The sequence below is a fragment of the Hippichthys cyanospilos genome, chromosome 3, assembly GCF_059441005.1.
Source record: "Hippichthys cyanospilos isolate Australia breed blue-spotted pipefish chromosome 3, RoL_Hcya_1.0, whole genome shotgun sequence".
NCBI classification, from domain to species: domain Eukaryota; kingdom Metazoa; phylum Chordata; class Actinopteri; order Syngnathiformes; family Syngnathidae; genus Hippichthys; species Hippichthys cyanospilos.
The window spans coordinates 18,618,875-18,640,140 of NC_142371.1; the positions used below are offsets into that span (position 1 = coordinate 18,618,875).

Consider the following 21,266-nt stretch of genomic DNA (forward strand, 5'->3'; position numbering starts at 1 on the left):
AAAAACCCAAAGTGTAATAGAAGCGTACATAGTTTCTTTACGTATGGATTTACTTGTTGTTTAGAATTCTGCTGGAGGCCAAACGAAGGCACAATTACGCAGTCGGCCCACGTCTAGCCCTCTATATCCACACTTTCCGCACTCTCTTTTTTGGTCATTTATCTCCCTCAGCCTGGCGCATCCACCCGCCCCCCTCCACGTAGCGTTAATCTGAGCATCAGGCGCCTGGATTACATTCCGGATTACAGATTGAGAGGCATTCCATCCTTCCGTCTCCCTTGGCACCGGTCGCCTCTCTGTCACTCCATGTCGCCACAGCATGCCCGGCTGGCTGACGCTCGCGAAAGCACGCGAATGCAGCCCCCCCGCCCCCAACCCCCGCCCCGCCCCATCTCACGTCCTCCTCCCTCTTCGTCTGCGTCTTTTTCGGCCATGTCTGCCTCCCTTCCTGTCACTGCTCCTTCTCTGCCTTGCCTCCTTTACCCTTCATCATCATGTTCCTTGTCTTTTCCCCAATGCCCCCCACCACCACCACCACCACCATCACCACACCCCCTCCCCCACCACCACCGCCCCTCCTTACATGATCTTTGGAGAACCGACCTGAAAAAGGAGGGCAGTAAATCTGATACTGGGAGAAGAAATAAGAGTCACGCACATGACGGACACTACGCAGGTCCTAGAATTATTTTTTCATTGGGGTGCTGACTTAAAATCTTGAGGTGGCACACCAGAAATAAGTCTCCAATTTCAGGATTTCATTATAGCAGACGCTTGTAAACCAGCCAGTTGAAAACTATCAGAAAAATGCCTGCTGTTACAATTTGATTTATTGTAAACATTTAACATTTGGAGTTGTGTCGCGGACATAAAGGCAAAAGATGTACTGTTCTTCCCTTGCTAGCACTGCAGTAGCTAGAGCAGAGGTGTTGATTGGGGTATTTTCCTTCCACTGCATATCTGTGTTTTGTTGTATTTATTGAAACAACATAATTCCACAAATATAGGACACACCCTTAATTTTAGGGTCAAATTCGGGTATTTTCTACATTACAGAGTATAGGACGCACCAAAGGTTTGGTGACAATGGAAAAACTATAGCAAAACAAAACAAATCCTATCTTTGTAAATTCTTTTTATTTTCTTGTGTTCATATCCGTAAGTTTTACATAATTGTTGCAGGTTAAGTGTGTTTCAGACTCACCACATTGTGAGAGGTTAGTGAATCCCTCGCCAGTTTAACGTTGAATTGTTTGGCCATTTCCTCACGATGCAGCTCGAGTTCATTTATCCATAATAATTTTGACGTCATAACTTTCACATGAGCCTCTCCTTTTTAGTAATATTCCTGGATGGATGGACAAGGATTGAGACTTGGACACTTCTATATTGAACCTAATGCCATAATAACCTCACCTATCACCAGCTACTGTTAGCAATTTCTATTGATTTCAAGCAATTTGAAGGAAAAATCTTGTATTGGAATACATAGGGCCCAGGAAGTTATTCTATTGTATTTCTCTTGACTTTTCTTTATATTTTTTACAGCAATATAATTATAGTTGACCGCAGCCCCTGGAAACAGTAACATAATAAAAATCTACATATGAGTAACATTAATTGTTTTCTCACGTTATATACCATTCTTTTACCAGTACGGCCCACTTGAGAAAAGATTTTCCTCCATATTCCTCCTTCAATAACACCTTATAACGATTATTGCAGTTTTGTCCACGCTAGATGACTCAATTGTGTAAAACTGTGACTAAAAATATGCAAAAAAATCTTTAGGTTCAATACAAGGCTGGTTTGTTATATGATAAACAGTAGACTAAACTAGCATGCTAACATTTGCAAGCTAATGAGCTAATTGCTAGCTTAAACGCTAATCACTAACTTCATGCTAATTGCTAGTTCATGCTAACTGTAAATGAAGAAAAATCTGGCAATTCTCTGTCACGTAGTTAAAACAAAACAAGCCTTTATACGGGCCACGAATGACAAATAAAATTGACTAATAAAAAAAACGTACAGATTGCTCCAGGCTCATAAATCTTAAAGACCGTCAGTCAATTGCGTAGGCTCCTAGAAAGACGCTTATTGCAGAAAGCCTAACGCAACCACATCCGGTTTGCTTTTCACAATAAACCAACTTACAAATTAAAGCACTTATATAAACATACGACCATAAAACAGGCTCTATATGGATCTTTAGGAGCCAGAATATTTCGATTTATTGCAAACAAAACAACTACAGGGGGAAAGCGTCACACTTATACGTGCTAGTGGGGTCAACAATCTATAAATGCTCATACCATGCCGCACACATTCACATTTCATAATGTACATACAGGCACTGGTGAATTAAAGGTTAGTGTATATTATGATTAATAATAAAAAAACAAAACAAAAGGAGTAGTAGTAAAAAAAATTAAAGCATAGGCATTCATTTGTTTTGTTTTTTTAATATGGAAAATATCACATTCAAATGATGATGTATGTATGGAATAAATGAATTAATTAATCTAAAAAAAGGCAACACATTACAAAAACTTTGTTTTGTAGTTTACTCTCAAAAAGGTAAAATATTTCATTTGAAAATTACTATCAAATATTATCATACACACCTGCCTATTTATGAATATATTCTAAAAATCTGAAAATAAAAATCATGCTATTTCCAATTAACTGAGACAAAAAGTCAACATTAGGGGACTTATTTCATGATCCATCCATTTCCAAAGCATTCGTCATCATTCGGATCCCCGATGAGCTGCCGCCTATCCCAACCGACATAAAGCGAGAGGCGGGGATACGCCCTGGATTGGTCGCCGGCCAATCCCATAACGAAAAACACTGACAACGTCCGCCACATACTTCATTGACATGATCGTCCTTTTTTTTAAAGCCTTCTATTCCTGTATTGGATTTCCCTGAGAACAGGTGTACCTAATGCAGCGGCAAAGCGTCTAAAGCAAGCTAAAACAACAACGACAAGACAACATGAGCAGTCAATATCGATCCGGACGAGGAACTGACCTTTGTTGCCACTGGCAACCGAAGTCAAGCAAAGGAAGAGGAAGGAGAGACATTTCATGTTGTCCATCTGGGAGGAACAGGTTTAGAGAAAAGGGGGGGGGGGGGGGGGGGGGGATTAGGACAAGAGGAAAGGGGGGCATGCAACGACAACTCATTAGCACCACAGAAGATGAGTCAAAAAAAAAACATGCAGGAGGAACAAACGTTAGTAACTGCCATTTCTTCTTTTTCAGTCATGTTAAAAGGATACTTGGCGATACATTTTTCAATCAAAATAATCCTGTGGCATTTGTTCCTTATGTATTCAATTATGGAGCTACACTTGTAGTGGTTTCTTTTGCGTATTTTACTCAACAACTACAATATGTTTTATTTCTGGCCCATCTGTTGTAAAATTGCACCACCGAGAACAAGATGCAGACATATAAAACTTAAATAAAAATTAAGGAGTCACTATGACGCAATTAGCAATAGGATGATTCATGTTCCAATTGATTTGCTCTTAATTTGAAAAGAGAAACGGTACAGTTCTTGTCAGGGCATTAAAAAGCATGAAATGAGATTTGCTGATACCTGCAGAAATGTGTTACAATCTCTGAAGTTTTTTCAATCGGTAATTGGAAATGTTGTCCAATGCAAATGCTGTTCTATAAATAGCAAAATCAAGGAAGAAGCGTTCATTTTGGCGGTGTTTGTGTACGTGCCACAGCAATAAACTGCGTAAGTGTTAAGTGGGTGTTTTCCGTCCTTTTAATTGTGGTTAGTTGGCTTGCGGCGGTTAGCTGAAAAATGACTCCTCATGGGAGGAGGTATGTATGGAATTGAGGATGGTTGTCGTGTGTGTGATTCGTGTGTGGAGGTGGGCGTGCCCACACCCCCCCCCCCCACCCCCCCCCCCCCCCTCCCGCTCACCGATAAGCAACATTCTCACTTCCATACTGTCCATACATTGACGTCCACAAGGCCCAATGCATGTGTCCCCACTTGCAATGCGACATGACTGCGAGATAGCCGCACGCATCCGAAAAGCAAAATAAAATTGGGATAATAATGGCTGCTCACTTTAAGTCAGGTGAAATGTCGCAGCAACCGTGATCACGATGATGAAGATGAACAAGAAGAAGAAGTAGGGACATACCATGTCGGCTGCAGCGGCGATGCCTGCTCGGTACCCACAGCCTTTTCTTTTTTTTTTTTTTTTTTTTTTTTTAGCCTCGCAGCATCCGCCTGTCACGCCCCTGCCTCGTCCCGCGCACACGTCCTCGTCCTCGGCTAGAGCGGACGCGAAGCTCCCGGTGTCAGTGGATGGTTGGGGAGGGGGGAAAGAGGATGATTTGGTGTGTAACTGGAGCGGTGCCCTTGTTTTCTCGTCTGTGGAGAAGGAAGGAGAGATTGAGTGGGGAATGTTACGCTGGCGTCCCCCCCTCCTCCTCCCCCCCTCCCTCGGCGTGCGTTAACCCGCCCACACTGCGTCCTTCTCCGGCTACGTCCTCCCCCAGCAGCTCGGTGGCACACTGGTGCTCCGGATAAATATTTTTTTCTTTAATGACACTAAAACAATCACGTCATGATGTGTTAAAATTTAAAAAAAAAACGTGCATTTAATCTCATCAACACACGAGCAGTAAACTGCAAAATGACGTCATACCAGAAGAAGACAACAGGACCATCTCAGTTTTGAAATGCAGCACTTTTTTTTTTTTTTAATTATTCAACATTAGAAAATTGCATTAAAAAAATCACATTCCCCCATGGTTTCATCCCATTTTTTTTTTTTTTTTTTTTAGATTTTTGTACATTTGGTATAGGAATAAGGCATAAAATAAAAACCCTTGAAATGGCAATTAACTGTCGTGGGGTTGTGTGAAAATTGACAGGCAGTTGCTATAGGCAGTCCCCTGCAGGGTTGATAATGATGAGATGCATCACCAGCTGAGGCAACACAGGTGAAGCACACAATGTTCCTCGGCAGCTGCTTCACGATGAGATAACCGCTTCCCCCCTAAAAATTTGAAAAGACTTCAAACCAAAACTGCACCTTTTCATTTACAAACAAGACAAGCGAAGGGATTGGCAACAACGAGGTCAAAACGAAGAACGTCCGTAGATGGGAGCGGGTGGCCGGAAAGATTTCCTTATTACATACAAAACATTTCCGCCGAACTCGAAAATCAAGTCTCTTTTGAACACAAATTACAAGCGCGGTAAAAACATTCATAAAACACAAGGCCATGTTGAGTCGGGTGTGTATATACAGCGGCTCTTAAAAAGTGAGTACCCCCCTCGCGTTTATGGAATTATTTATTTTCTTTGGACACCACGGAAATAAAGTAGCAAAAAAAAATCGTCCCATGAATGGATGGTTTAAAATCTTGGCGAGAAACGTGAGGGGCGTCCTCACTTTCGCAAGCAACCGTGTGCATTGCAGTGCTTTTGCGTGGACCTGACAAATCAACAGCCATCCTTTCAACTGTTTGATCTTCCAAGCGCTCAGCAGCATTTTTTTTGTCGTTTTTTTTTTTTTATAGTACATTCTAAAAGTGCATCGAACACCTCGCTTGCGCCTCGTGAAGCTTTGCTGTTAGGAAAGCTAAGAATTAAAAAAAAAAAGGGGCCAACGACAGGCTCCGAACCCGTGACTGCTGAGTGCAAACCTCAGAGGATTTAATTAAAAAAAAAAAAAATCAGGAAATGGGCCTAAACGAGCTCCCCAGTTAGCCCGTGTGGCACAATGGTCATTTTTCCTGTAAACATTTCTCCAAAAATGTTTATAAAAGCTTCCTTACTTTTTACACAAAAATATATAGAAATTTATTTTCACGTGGACTTGTGTATATATTATCTATATATACTTAAAGGCCTTAAAATATTTTCCTTTCAACTCCTTTCGAAAGTCACAGTTCCCTTCAGTGGATAAATTAACCTGTGAAGAAAGCAGAAGAATTGTCATCGTTTTAAAATGAGTCAGTGTTAAAAAAAAATCATGATAGAAAAATTTGTATGCACAAATGCATTGAGAAACACAGCATATCTTTGTTTTTTTTTTTTTAAATAAAGCCATTGACCATTTATTTCATATCCATTCAGTGGTATATTCATTGTTCATTTATTTTCAACCCCTCAAAATGTTCATTGGCATCAGCCCTATTCATACATTTATTAAAAAAAAATGTGGTGGAACTATGCCCCCTTTATGTACAAAAATTGTAAAAATATGATAATTGTGGTTTTTTGTATTTTTTCCTTTGATATCACACGTCAAAAAACCAAAGTTGGGTCCAAATTTTCCCCAGGGATTAAACAGGGTCTCTACGGCTATCAGCAAAACTAATTTCATGTTTTCTAATGCTATTATAGGAACAGTACATTTTTCTTTTAAATTAAGAGCAAATTTATTGGAACATGAAGCAAGTCACTGAAAATTGGCATTATAGTGACTTTCCACATAAGATGTCTTGAAGCAGGAAGCGCTCTAGTTGAGTGGTTCTCAAATGGAGGTACGAGTACCCCTGGGGTACGTGAAGGCATCTCAGCTATCGGCAAAACTTATACAATGATTTTTAAGACTGCAATTGGATCAGTTGATTTTTCTTTCAAATTAAGAGCAAATTGATTGGAATGTGAAGAAACGTTATAATATACAGTATATTTTATTTTTTTGGTTGGGCTTGAGGAGGGTCTAAAATAGGCTGGTACTGATCTGCTGTGTTTTCAGTGCATATATATAAACAAAACCTATTTTTCAGATTTTTAAAGCGCAACCGTACATCAAGTTGTGCGGCGTCCGCCTACCGAGCCGTCGTTTAATCCTCCTTTTGCGGACTGCGTTGCTTCCTCGGCACCAGTGCTTTCCGCAGGTATGGGGTGATTAAAAAGGCTACGAGGAAGAAAACGTGGCCGCAAAAGTACACCGAGAAGTACACCTGGAACACAAAAGCGGACACATTAGATGTAAAAATGTCAAAAAGATGCAAAAATCAGGAATCTTAGTGGAAATTATCCAATGGACAGATATACTGTTTGTTGAAATGTCCCAGCTCCTCTCAGCTCATCGCTACGACACTGATATCGGTAGTTCTTCACAGGGGATGAAGAATATATGACAGGACTATCAGATTGTCTTTCTACATGTGTTGCTGCACCGCCTGCTATACACAGTAAACACACCCGATGGTAAGAGTGTACTATTATTGCCACTAGGTGGCAAAGTTTTGTCTGATTGAAATTTGAACCCTTAGCAACATGCTCATATCAGGATTGTTTATGTTTGTTTTTTTTTTTAATTATCAATCGAGAATAGATTCCTCATCCCCAAAAACAAATTGGCAAATTTGCCTAGGCAATCAATAATCCCTCTCGTAATTAGAGTATTCACATTATATTGGAATGTTTTTTTTGTCTGTGTTTTTAATGAATAATCAAGGACAGATTCCTCCAATGCCCCCCCCCCCCCGAAAAAAAAAAGCAAATCAGTGAATAGGTAAATTTGCACATGTGGTGCAATTAATGAGTCAGAAAAAAATATGACAGTGAAAGTGTTCCATTGTTTTGTTTTTTTTTTTTCATCACTTCCTTTCACCTCAGTCAAGTGCCATCTTCATCACTTGCCTGTGATTCCCATAGCAACCTCTCAATTTCCTCTGCCGGGACTCAAGTGTTGAAAAAAAAAAAAAAACACTTTTAAAGAGTCAGATGAAGCTATTTCCGTCCTAGGTCTTGAACAAACAAGTCCCAGAAGGACGCATGCTAATTTACCAGCTCGCGTTGGGCGCTAATGTCTTCAAACTGCCCTTCCTAATTTCATAATGCATCATGACAGGTGCATTACGCGCACCTTTTAAAGCGGGGGGCCGGGAACCTTTCTCCTATTAGCGAGCGGGGCCGTTAAAAAGTCATGAGAAATTCATGAAAGAATAGGAGGCGACGGTTCAACAAATGTTTACTGTTAAACGTTGCGTAATGGGCTTTTGTTGGTTTGCTTTCAAATTATTTTTTATTATTGTAATGTAGATTATTTTCATATTTTTAATACTTGCTCTTTTGAGCTTTGTTTGTAGATCAACAAAGCGGGACGGGTTGGCGGTTCTCAACTCTGATTTAAAGCACCTTTAAAAAGAGCTTCTCTCTAAAACGGAAAACCGGTTTCCAAAATGACACGTAACTTTCATTTCGTAAGAATAAAAAAATATAGATTTTGGTACTGTTACGCGGTTAAATTTTAAAAATACATACGTTACTCTTGAAAATGCATGACTTTTTTCCAGAAAATATGACTTCTTGGTCTTAATTTTGGTAATATAAATGATATCTTGAAAATGTACAAGTTTTTGATGAAAATGCTCAACATTTCTTTGAAAATATGACTTTTGTTTGAAGATGGACTTAATTTAAAAAAAAAAAAAATTGAGTTTGGTAATATCACAAGTTGTATTTGTAATGTTTTCAAGTTTGGGGTAAATCTTGAAATTATACCACATTTATTAATGAAAATTTTCAACATTTTTTTGAAATAATAACCATTCTTGGAACAATTAATTCAAAACATTAACTACACAAATTCATTTTGATAATACTACATTTTATTAACACAATTTTACAACGTGAAAATATTCGACTGTAATAAATATGAATTTATTACAATAAAGTTTTGACCAAATATCTAGTTTTAACCATACACATTTCTTTTGGTAATATTACAAGAGTTTTTCTTGAAAATGCCTAACTTTTTCTTGAAAATATGCCTTCAATCTGGGAATATAGCTTTATTTTAACAACTTTATTATTTTAAAACTCATTTTACTCTCATAGTGTACGTTTTGTTATTCTTTAAAGCAGGGCTGTCAAACTCATTTTTATCGTGGGCCACATTGTACTTCTAGTTTCTGTCAGAGGGCCAGAATAACTGTTAAATCAAATCATTTTCAAGTTTTTATCCGCCAAAACTTTTAAAAGTTGAACACAACTTGCAAGGTTGATATTTTAGCCAGAAACATGAAGTCAAATCAGCATTTTGCGGGCCACATAAAATGATGTGGCGGGCCGGATCTGGCCCCCGGGCCTCGAGTTTGACACCCGTGCTTTAAAGGGTTCAAGTGATTTTTTTTTCTTCCCAGAATACAACTCATCTTACCTGATCACTGTTGCATGTACTCAATCATTTTGAGACCCACCTTGAGCCATTTGTCGTAGGTGAAGATGCAGAAGGGCACCAGGGCGTAGCCCATGAAGAGCCAGTGGATGAACTGCTGCACGATGTAGACGAGCGGGTAAAGGGGCCCTTTGGCCAAACCGGTCAGCGCCGGACTGTCCCGGACCAACGCCTGATACTGTCAAAAAAAAAAAAATCGTGCACGCGTCACTAACGACTTAGTCTCCTCCCAAAGTGGGCCACTGCCAAATGAAGACCAGAGTCAATATTTAATAATAGGCGCATTTAACAGTGAGCCGCCTCGGATCGATACGCTTTAGTCACTTAAGAACAAAGAAGCGGAAGTCGCTTCATTAAAAGGGTTGAGCGGGTTTCAAAGAGGCAAACTCGCATAGTGATTACTTGAAAGGTCCCGAGAAATAAATGAGTTGGCCGCCGACGGCTTGGTAAGAATGATGATTGCGGCGCCTACCTTTCGCTCCACGGTGATGATGAAGAACTCCAGGGAGAAGCACACCAGGTATCCCGAGTGAAGGCCGTGCCAAATGGTCAAAAAGAGCAGAGTGGACACGTGGGACAGCGTCTTGTTGCCCAAGAACTTCAGTCGCTTAAACACGTGCCTGGAAAAACAACAAAAAAGTTGTTGTTTTCCACACTGCTAAATAAGGTGAAAAAAAAAAAAGCATTAACTTTTGTCACGCAAACATGTGGGAAATATTTCCCCCTGGTGGTAGAATGACAAAGTGCTTGATTTGACATGTAAGGTAAGACGGCTTTTTAAATGTTAATATCGCCGAGGATCAGCTTTATTAATCGTGGCAGCCAATATCGTGATTGCGATTAAAATTCGATTAATTGTGCAGCCATAAGTGCGGTTTATAATCCGGTGTGCCTTATACAGTGCTAAAACTACGGATTTTCATTTTTGGAGGACGGAAAAAATAAAGCAACTTCACCATGCAAATTGTTAAATTTCTAAACTGTATTTTCATGTAATCAGGAAGTATTTTTCCCCAAGTCTTCAGCTCGTACTTTCCACAACTCGTCTCTATTCTTAAATTCTGATTGTCGATTAAGGTGAGCCTGACTTAACCCGATTGTTTTGTTGCAATTTCCTTTAGCGCAGCCCCATCTAGTGGAAGCATAACACAACCACAGCCAATACTCTAGCTTCTATTCTATGCGCCTTATAATGCGCTGCGCCCTATGTATCAAAGCAGTTTTAAAATAGGCCATTCATTGTAGATGCGCCTTATAGTGTGGGAAATACAGGTATCAGAATAATTGATTGATTTAATCATCGATTACGATGAAATAATCGATTCTTAAAACATTTGATAGGGAGTATTGACGAAGGTAGGGACATATTTCGACTGACATGTTAAGGAACGATGAATCGATTCATATTGACAGTTCTCGCCGTTAGTTGGATTAAGAACATCAAATAATTGTTCAAAAATTCTCCATGCCTTGCATAATGACCTTTCTTGCTGATACAACCTGATAAAAGAGCCAATGGCATGTGAGTATTCACAAATTCTATTTGAAGTCTCATCAAATGGCCTTTGTGCATATTTCAGCTATCAGCAAGGTACAACAATGCATTTTTTTGGACAAGCTTTGGCACCGACCTGGCGGCCCAGGCGTTGGTGTTGATGTTGAAGGAGGCGATGGTGCCCCCGAACATGGGCGTGGTCTCAAAGAGCCACACCTTCATGTTGGCGCAAGCGTCCCACTGGGGCTCGCCGTCCCTCGTGCCGTTATAGCCCAGCCCGGTTAAGATGCACACGCCCTCCTGTAAACACAGCGTAGTCATAGGCGGTTCCTTTGGGGATCTTCAATCACAGCACCAAGCCTTATTCTTGTTTTTGTTCAACCAGATTTCAGCCGATGTTGGTTTTTTTCCTTCGTACACGTGCCAATCCTTCGTTTGCTTGTAATATATATATATATATATATATATATATATATATATATATATTAGTTGCCAATTCCTACTATAAACACATTAAAAGGTGTTAATTTAACTATGTATCTGCTATCCAACAAAATATTTGATTAATTATCTTATATTGTGGAGATACACCATTTTTTGGATATTTTGCTGTTTAGCTCATTGTTCCCGAAGAGAAAAGTTGTACTGTAAGTACTAAAACACTGACGTTTTGCTTTTGAAACATTTTTATCAGTCAAGGTTTTGGAGAAATCTCTTGCATTCCCTCTCTTAAAAAGAAAAACATCAAGCAAGTAATGCAGATGGTTGCTCATACTTACAGCTATGAGCCAGCAGCAGACATATTTATACAGAATGATTTTGGCCCAAATCAGAATGAATACACAGCGAAACCAGAATGGGTGAGCCTACGGACAAAAGAAAAAGTGAAACAAGACTCAGGGCAAAACAAAACCTATTTTGCCTAAAATCGAAACACTCACATCATATTCATCCGTCAAGAAGTAGCTCTCTTGGTAATGCGGACTAAATATTGCAAATATGACCAGAAAGAGAAAACCCAGAGAGAATCTCTTCACGGCTGGTTTCACGCTGAAAGAGGAATAAAAAAATGACAAAATGAAGTATACGCATCCGCTGAGTCTCAGGGCTAACTTCTACCTGTTCGGAGGTTTCCCCGGGCGGTCGCTGAGCTCGCCCGCTACCAGCTTCTGGTAGCTGCGCAGCGTGAACTGCGGGCCCACCAGGAAGCCGCCGTAAAAGTAGGAGAACCCGAACATCTCCAGCAGTGAGGGCACGCATGGCAGGGCGGAGCTCTTCTGTTGCACGCTCAGTTCCTCCTAACCAAAGAAAATTTAGAGGTTAGCAGAGAAACGCAGAATCACAAAATTGGAGAACCCATGAATGCAACATGGCTGCGTAAAATCCGCTCTCATTCCCCACATTCCTGCTTTTTTTTTGGAGCCAAGAACCTATAGGAAAGCAACTAATGTGCAACTAATGGAGCAATGTCATCCTTTTCAAGTTTCAATCAGTGATTAACACGCACTAGTCACAACATTAGGTACACCTGCAAAATCCATTGTGATCCAGTACAAATAATCCAGTACTGATTTTGTGGAAGCTCATTCCCACCACTTAAAATAAAAACATAAATAAATAAATACCGTGTTCACTAGGTACATTGAGTTTTGGTTATGGCGTCACGACTTTATCTGGGATTTTCATTTACGACAGTAACTTTTTCAATTGCAGGATTATGTCACTATTTTCACTATATGTCAGACCAGTCAAATAATAGTGATTTTATTGATTAAAAAAAAAAGTAACCTCTATTACATTGATTTTTCATTTATATCTAGGTTAAAAGAGTTAATTTATGGAATAATTATGTAATAGACCTGCAAAAAAAGTGAATTAAATATTGTTTTTAAAGAAAGGTTTAAAAAGACAATGTTATTCTGGAATACGTTGTGAATTTAAACATATAATTATCTAATAATTGAGTATCATGTAATAATTTAGCGAAAACAAGTTCTTGAACATCCTTCTACTTGTTTTGAACACAGTGCTTCTCAAACAATGAGTTTTAGACTAACCCATATAAACGCTGTAAAAATAATTAGTAGTTTATTTATATTGCTTTGTTCTTTTGTTAATGTTAATAAGGGTTTAGGTATAGTCATACAATTTTTATAGATAATAATCTTATTTAAGGTCAGCGCCTGAAGTGGGGGGGGGGCGTGACATGTTTTCTCTTCCCTGGGGGCTTTGGCAAAATATAATTGAGAAGCACTGATGTAAACTATCACATTGCTGATGCTTTTTTTTTTTTAATTTTAGGTTTTTATTTTCTTCTTTTTTATGTCTTTTCATTTTCCTTTGGTTCATGTTTGTATGTTCAATAAATCAAATAATAAAATCTAAATCTACTGCAGGTTTACCTCCATTCCTAAATCGGTCCAGACCCCCCCCCCCCCCCCCCCCCCAAAAAAAAATCCATTTCATGTATTTATTTTTCACAAAAAAGGGAACAAATGAAAATGCGATAAACGAGGGAACCCTGTAAATAAATAGAAAAGGGAACGGCTCGTGCAGGTGTAGCTAGCGCAGTGGCCGGTGAGCGCACGTGGAGCAGACAAACAAACAAAAAAAGCAAAAAGAAAAGCAATGGCATCAACCAACTCACTGGATCTTTCCCGCCGTCATAGTAATCAAATGCCAAACCTGAAATCAGAAAAGCGTAAAAAGGAGCGTAAGGAACCGCGTTAGGGTGACTAATGAATGAAATCATGACCTTTAGCAAGGACGGCCGGCGTGCACAAGCGGTTAATGGCCGTGATAAAGCGCTGATAGACGGCGGTTGTAAAACAGGAAGCGCGGCGTGCTTTGGCCGAAGGGGGTTACCGATGAGTTTGAGCGTGAGGACGCAGTGGGGCATGGTCCACTTGATGTCGTACTCCTCCGTCGCCGTGAAGTAATAGCCTGCCAGCAGGTATAACTGTAGGCAAATAAAAACAAAATGTATTTACATGAACATGTTCGGCTCGAGTTAGGAGGACCGGGAAACAAAACGGCGCGTTCGCTGAACGGGTTCGGGCAAATGAGGACAAAAAAAAAAGAAACTTAATGGAGCAGATGTTCAAAATTCTGGATTTCAGAAATGTCATTTTGTTCAATTAAAATGTACCTGCAGCAAGGGAAGGGGTTATTCATTAACAGTTGATTAGAACGAGCCACGGTCGCGGAAACAACGAGGGAAAAAATGAGGACTTTCACCCTGGAAAGTATCTGAAACTAGATTGGCAAAAGTCTTGAAACATACCTCTTAATTATTTCATCAAGTGGAAAAAAAAAATCGACTGTGTACGGCGCGCACTAATTAAATTTGTAACAAGTAGCCAGAACTGATAAGATGAGCAATTCATTGACTTGTAATTGCATTTGAGCTTTCCAAAAACTTTAGAAAATAAAGTTATGAACTCATACACTGCCATTGACCGCACTGGTAGTGAGTGAGTTCATTATTTCTATTTGTCTCTATACGTCGCTGTCATATTTAGTAGAATAAAAATACTTTACTTGTGGTAATCTGCCATTCGCGGTAGAAATTTGACCTCATTTGTTGCCATTGTTGGCTATAGACATCAAAGAATTTTTTTTTTTTTTTTACTGGGCTGAATTAAAATGAAGATGATTTCAGCAGGCTTTTAAGAGTCCAAATGAGGACAAGTGTGAGAAAGGGTGAAATATAGTTAGAAATAATCTTCTTTTAACAAACAATACATATTTAATTACTAATTACAGGATAAATACCATTCGGCTATATTATCTGTTTTTCTACGATACAGTGGCGTTTTTCTCGAAAGGGAAATTCAAACGATTTCCTGACAATAATGCACCCCCACTAGTCTACACACAGTATTCTCATTAATATTAAGAACACGGACTCTACCAAATGTTATTGTCCAAAATGGCTGCTCACATGGTGGGAGGCAAATTCAGAAAACTTTGAGCCGCGATCTGCCGTTATTTGAACCCCGGGTTGTAATTTTCATTCTACCCCCAAATGACAAAATAGCCCTCTTAAAATGAATAAGAATCAGGTGAATTGTGTTGTTTATTTCATATTCCACAAATGCTACATTCATCAGAATGCTCTGTTTTGATTAGAGGGGGCGCCTAGAACATATGATAGTAAAAAAATAAAATGATAATAAACAAATTGTGGGTTGACTTCCTTTTTAAGTACTAATGCTTGTGTTAAAAAAAAAATAACCAAGGCAAGACCACATGGGAATATCTCACCATTTGAAAGCTGAAGCTGCTCAAGATGGCCGTTACCGTCCTTCCCATGAGCCTCAGCATCAGGAACTGGACAAGGATGCATACCGCCGAGTGATAGATCTGGGAACCTGCGTGAACAAAAAGAGCGCGGCTAAAGTGGAACAGCTCGATAAAACGTGTTTGGGCTACTCGTACAAGTAATGAATGAGGAGCTATAAATGCTGCCATTGGTGCGGCAAGCTTTCAAGTCTTACACAAGGAGGACAGATTAAGCGACACACCTGCTGTGATATCCAAAGTGCAGCGACAAAAGAAAAATGGGGGGAAAAAGACAGAAATGATCAATATTCAAACACAAGAAAAAGTCAATTCATCCTTTCAAAAGGCACTGCACAAAGAGGTTGTTTTTTTTTTCCTTCTCGTGTGATTCCACCATACCAGTTAGCAAAGAGGAAATGGCGTATGCTAATGACAAAACAAAAGTCACAGTTGTCTCTCCGGGCTGATAATTGAGAAAAGTAGCTAAAAATGAGCTGTGATGAATCCCAAATGTGTACAAAATTGCCACATCATCAGCCATTCGCTCACCGGGTTTCACAAACCACACGGCAGGCTTAACTTTGTTTTTAAACCCCTGTGTGTCACTGGTCATACGGTCAAATTTTGCCATCAAATGAATTCCATTTGCAAGGATTTAGGCATGAACACATGGTGCCGTTTTGTAAGACGGTGGTGCCAACATTGAAAGACGACAAAAGGGACCTGAAATTTCACCCACATGGTGACGTGATGTGGAAGAAATATTACTAAAAAAATTGACAAAATACTGCACAAGGGTTATGTAAAGATCGCCCCTAAAACTTTCTACAGTAAATCCGAGTTCTCAAGATTTTCATTTATTATTGTTTTCAATTTCAAAAGAAAAGGACTAGAGTGTTCCCAGGTTCAACAATATGACTTATAACAAGGGTGTGGAAACTTTCTGACTCGGTGGTCACAAAGAATCCTAAAATTTGACAAAAGGGCCAGACTAGGAGATGGATGGAGTGTTTTGACAATCTATCATAACAAGAGAAAAAATAATAGAAAATGAACAAAAGCATTACAACAGTGTTTTTCAAGTCCCATGTATTTAACTATTTATTGAAATGATTCTTCCAATAACTGAAAATTAAGTGAACTAAATACTTTTTTTTGATAGCTAACGGTTGCTATTGTAAAGCACTGATACATCTGTTGTCCTTCCGGAATTTTACATGATCACTCAGCTCATGATTGATAATTCTTCCAAGTTTGTCGGGCCGGGCTAAAAATCTTAACATATGGGCCATAGTTTTCTCATCCCTGACTTATAAAGATATATAAAGTTATATAAAAATGTAACTAGTTACCAGAGTTAACAGAATTCTGAAGTAACGTGTTATCGCTTTCTGCAATCGGATTTTTAAATAATAATCACAATGCCAAATATTGGTCAATGACCTAGAAGGATGAACGAAAAAGAACGGGACATGAATAAAAAAAAAAAAACATGTCTCCTGAAAAAAAGAGATGACTCATATACATGAGATACACTCATTGCCATTGTTACTCCAATAACATCCATAAAGTTACACTGAGAAAATTAAATATTGCTTTTGTTGGATCCCCTTCACTCGCGTGTTTATGGGCTCCTGTAAGCAGCCTAAGGAGTGTTACTCCATAAATAACTGAATTTGTTGGAAAACCTTTCAACTGGCACTCAAGCGAGACCGCTTTGCATGCAAATAAGACCCAAATGCACACCGGTGGCCTGAGGTGGTGAGCCACCGCTAGGAGAACCGCCATTATCAGCCCGCGGAAATGTTAATCCCGAATCTCGCATGCAAAATGGGGGAAAAAAAAAAAAAAAAAAAAAAACGGGCCCAAAGATATGCTCCAGACAGGGCTGAGAAACCGATTTAAAAATCCACAAGTGCTGATAAAGTTGTGTCTGGTACGCACATATTTAAAGATTTAGAACATTCATGCAGGCACTTTTGGGCCAAGCTGAATTTGACTTTGGCCCTCCCGCCCTCAAAATGGTTTACTGTGCTAAAAACATCATTGCACTTTTTTGGTAGGCCTTTGGTGGGGAATTTGCTTAATTTTGCATCTGCCTCGAGCCAGCTCCTGAAGACATGTGACTTTTTAGTTGATCACGCGCTACCAAAAGTGTTAGCTGATGCGTTTTCAGCATTTGCTGAATGGAGTACCCAAGGAAAATACTGAAAATGTTTTATTCAATTTGGTGAAATTTGAGAAAATTGGCTCCAAAATTGCTGTAAAGTTTTCTCGGACAGTGAACATTTAAACGAGGAAATGGGTGAAAATGAGGCGATGCAAAAGTCCGAATTCTGTGAAAAAGAGTACAATGGGGAAGACAATTTTTGCTACGTTCGGCCTGACAGCTGTTAAATAATTTTTAGGAGTAGATTACATAGATAATTTCAGTTTTTCTCAACCATGTGAAGTTTTTGAGCTACAGGTTCCCCACGTTCTTCAAACTATTAAATAAATGCATATGTAAATAAAACTTATTTAGCCGTTATTAGCATCAAAACAAGTATTTTATCTATACCTCATTTGATTAAATAATCATTTTTTATGTAAAATCACAATACCTTTGACGACACATTTGACCATTTTCTGTCGACTGAAAATGACATCGGACGCGCTCAAAGCTCAGGTAACGACCAATCAAACCTCAACTTTAAGACATCACATGACCAAACCCAGAAAAAACGTGAGCCGTGATTGGTCGTAGCCTGTGGAGCGCATGTTGACGCCATTTTCTGTCGACGGCAAGTGGAAAAACATCTTTTTAAAAGGTATCAATGATACATGAAAGCTAATTTAGTCATTAAAGTAATTGCAGAAAAAATTAGTACTTTTTTAACGGCTAAAAATGGCAAATAAGTTTAGAAGAGTTACACCGACATACTATTTTCATTGATAGTTAGGAGTCACTGAGCTATTGGGAGCCGCACACACCTCTCACCACACTGTACAAACAAGTTGGCACGAAGATACAAATGAGTTCAATGGGAATCGGGTGCTGGAATTTGGCTTAAATGGAGGGTAACTGCACGCTAAACACTAAACTGTGCCCTTCATCCCCCGCAGTCAGAGGACATCGCCGCGAGTGGCTGCTTTGGAAGGCTCGGGAATAAAACAGGAATTTTTGCATTCCTCCCGGAGCCTTCTGGAATGATAGTGGGAGTTGGGTAAAGGGCACTACACACACTTTGAAGCCTGGGTGGTTCTTTTTCCGGTATCACGTGACCTCGCCCAGTTTCTGAGCCACAATGAGCTCAGCTTCACGTGTTATGCTAGTGTAGTTTGTAAACAGGCTCTGACCTTCTGGTTAAACACATGATTGTCATAAGAAGCTCCTGGGAGCGATAAAATCTCACAAAAGACTTTTGCTGTGTTCTGTGTAAAAAGTCAAAGGTGGGATTTTTGAATTTGCCAGATCTTTGGAGGTTCCGCTGTCATATGACCCTTGTGTAGTATTTTGTTCAATCTTTTGAGCTTTACATCAAAGAATTTCACATCAAAGAGAAAGCATTGAAATAAGACACTAGGGAGCTGAAATTTCACACAGATGGTTAGTTATCACACTAGCAGGAGTGTGCCATCTCTTAGGTAAAATATAACAAGAACGATGTGGAAGAAAATGACCCCACAATGGTCAAAATACAGCACACGGGTTAAACTTGGGTATTAACAAAACAAAGCTGGTGTAATTGCTATCATCCACACTTTTCATCTCACCAAAGTTAAACGTGGCGAGGGCCAGTCCGGAGAACGTGTGGAACAGGTGGATGACGGTGGCAGGCTGGTGGAACAAGAAACTCCGGTAGATCAGCGCAAAAGGATATCCTGCAGGATAGAGACAGCGGGGGGAATACGACTAAATGGCGGTGCCGGTTTTTGACATAATAATCTTCAAATGTCAAGGTCAGACACAAAATAGATCCAGTGTATAAACAATCATAAAGGTGAGCTAAATATAGTTTTAAGTGTCTCTTCAACCTTCGCAGCATAATTAAAGCTACTGGATAAACTGCTTTCAATGATAGTGATATCATTCTATCAATGCTACATCATAAAATACAACAATATAATCTGGTACAATAACAATATTTCACCAAATTCATGAGTAAAGTTGCACAAAAGTACTTGCACATCAATCTTTTTTTCCTCTTCCTTACTCACATTCTTCTTTGCTTACCATTAGCCTTCTTTCAGTAAAGAAAAAGTATTGCAAGCAAAACACATGACATTTAATCCTAATGCTGCAGAACTCATTGGATAAATCACTGATTTTGCCCTGTATGGATGGACACCATGTCTTTGGCAATGTTCAATGGGACTGACTGGGATAGTCATTCTCATATTCGCCATATTGGTGTATATCTGCATCGGCCTTTTTATTAACCTTATGGCCGATATACTTTGTCATTTTGCCTCTGATCATGCACATCTCTTGACTGATTATAATGGAGAGATCCAAGCCATTTAAATTAGGTTTTGGGGTTTGTATTATTCAAAAGGTTTCCTTTTTACTACAATAACTAACCTTGATTCCCTGAAATGAATATTGACTTTAAATATCAGGTATTGGCCTTCATGGCTATCGATTATCGCTAAAGCATTAAAAATGCTTTTTGCTGTGAGTGAAGTATTTAACTGAAAACAATCACAGAGAATATATATCATTGTTAAATCGTTGAGAATGACACGACTAGAAGATTGGCTTTATTATGGCAAGTCGCTTTTAAAAGCAGTCACTAAGTTGATAAATAGCACCACAAAGTTCTCCATTGATGCAAAACTGACTGCAATAATCTGCGTTCGTAGCAATGCAGTGCATGTCAGCTAGGACATGCTTTGAAATGAGGAAGCGTCTGAAAATAAAAAAAAACTCACAGACAAATTCACTTGAGTTAAAGGTTGGCTTTTAAAAGTCGTTGCCTTGAGATCATAACGTTATGCAAGACTCATTTAGCAATTTAAAGAAAGTCACAAACTTGATAAATGGTGCCGCAGCCATGTTTTTCGTACAAGCAGTGTATATCAGAAGAGATGTGCTTTGAAATAACGAAGCAGCTAAAAAAAAATAGCTTTCTGTCAAATTCACTAGAATTAACTGATAGCTTTTAAAAGTCTTTGCCTCCAGAGCACTGTTATGCAAGACCTATTAAGCAACGTACGAGGGCAAGGAACATGAAGACGCTATCGGATTTAGAGGCAACATGTTGCCTTGTAGCTTCGACATGTTGTCAGGGCAAAGGTCAAAACAAAAACACATTCAGAACATTTTCACGGGTTAGCATTCATTCACATTGTTTATACCGTTGAATGGAAATGACAATCGTTATATTACAATAACACAATGTTAAGTATGGGAGGTATTTATTTAATGGAAACACATTGAGTGAATATTAGGTCATTTCAAACACAACTTAAAATCAACGTTGACCCTAAAGTGAAGAGACGAGACATTAATCGCCGCTCAAAAGTTGTGCGATCGTTCCCATCGTTGTTGTTATTTAATAAAAAACAAAACAAACGACAACTCCTCCTCGCTACTCGACGTGTTTAAAATATGCTTTTTGGATAAGCTTTTTTTTTCAACCATACTGGGCTATTTGTTGATGTCAACACAGTTTTCAATCTGTCAACAATACGTGGGAAACGTTATAGTAACCGTTCCACGTAACAATAAACTGGCTGCAATTACAACAAACCAAAAATATACATCCCAACCAACATTGGCATTACCCAAAAATGGTAAAATGAAAGACTTACCGACTAAAATTGATAATATTAGGCGTATAGCAGGCTCAGAAGAACCCAAAGACTCCGATAGATTCTCCAGCCAGGGAGCCGCCATCTTTACTGTGGGCGGAAACGTCCACGCGACAGGTCGCCCAACTCTACTTACTCGGCGCTCATACACGCGCGCGTGCGCGCTTACACCAACGTAGACGACGTTGCGTGGGAACCCGGCGTGGTTCGGCCCACTCCGGTAGATCAAAAATGGGCCATTCTGCCCTCTTTCGATGTCGTTTCGTCAGCGAGCCACGCAAATGTTGGGGCAACAGTGAACGACGTTAATATTCATTAGGGCCACGGTAACTGATTGGATAAGAAAAAGAGTTCATCCTCCGCGGCCAATCGCGTAACGCAGAGTATAAATATTAATGAGCATTCGGCAGCAATTCAATCACGATATGTTTTATAGTGGTTTTAATGTATATACAAAGACATTTTTTAGTTTAGCAGCTTTTGGTTGTACGTAATTGATAAACT

General features: G+C 39.3%; 2 protein-coding genes across 5 annotated transcripts in view; both read right to left on the reverse strand.

The window, feature by feature from the left end:
* clstn3 (calsyntenin 3) overlaps positions 1–4,460 on the reverse strand; it is a 28,476-nt gene extending 24,016 nt beyond the window's left edge. Inside the window, exons 1-2 of the mRNA XM_088409284.1 lie at positions 4,178–4,460; positions 3,040–3,106 (exon numbers count right to left, since the gene is read on the reverse strand). Of these exons, the coding sequence (XP_088265410.1) occupies positions 3,040–3,106; positions 4,178–4,180 (70 nt within the window). The 5' untranslated portion in view covers positions 4,181–4,460. The remainder of the gene's footprint in view (positions 1–3,039; positions 3,107–4,177) is intronic.
* A 1,361-nt stretch (positions 4,461–5,821) lies between these two features.
* On the reverse strand, positions 5,822–21,051 carry lpcat3 (lysophosphatidylcholine acyltransferase 3). Of its 4 annotated transcripts, XM_088409288.1 has the most exons (14): positions 20,932–20,950; positions 20,763–20,852; positions 18,723–18,830; positions 14,949–15,058; positions 13,548–13,641; positions 13,330–13,367; positions 11,802–11,980; positions 11,624–11,732; positions 11,462–11,548; positions 10,819–10,982; positions 9,660–9,807; positions 9,210–9,365; positions 6,807–6,962; positions 5,822–5,962 (listed from the first exon to the last, which is right to left on the reverse strand). In XM_088409288.1, the coding sequence occupies exons 2-13, from the start codon at positions 20,845–20,847 to the stop codon at positions 6,843–6,845; spliced, it is 1,398 nt and encodes a 465-aa protein (XP_088265414.1). In that variant the 5' UTR covers positions 20,848–20,852; positions 20,932–20,950; the 3' UTR covers positions 5,822–5,962; positions 6,807–6,842. The 4 variants fall into 4 exon arrangements, with proteins under 4 accessions (XP_088265414.1, XP_088265413.1, XP_088265412.1 ...); XM_088409287.1 differs by having other exon boundaries at positions 14,949–15,055; positions 20,763–21,051; XM_088409286.1 differs by having other exon boundaries at positions 6,832–6,962; positions 20,763–21,051.
* Between the last annotated feature and the right edge of the window lie 215 nt (positions 21,052–21,266).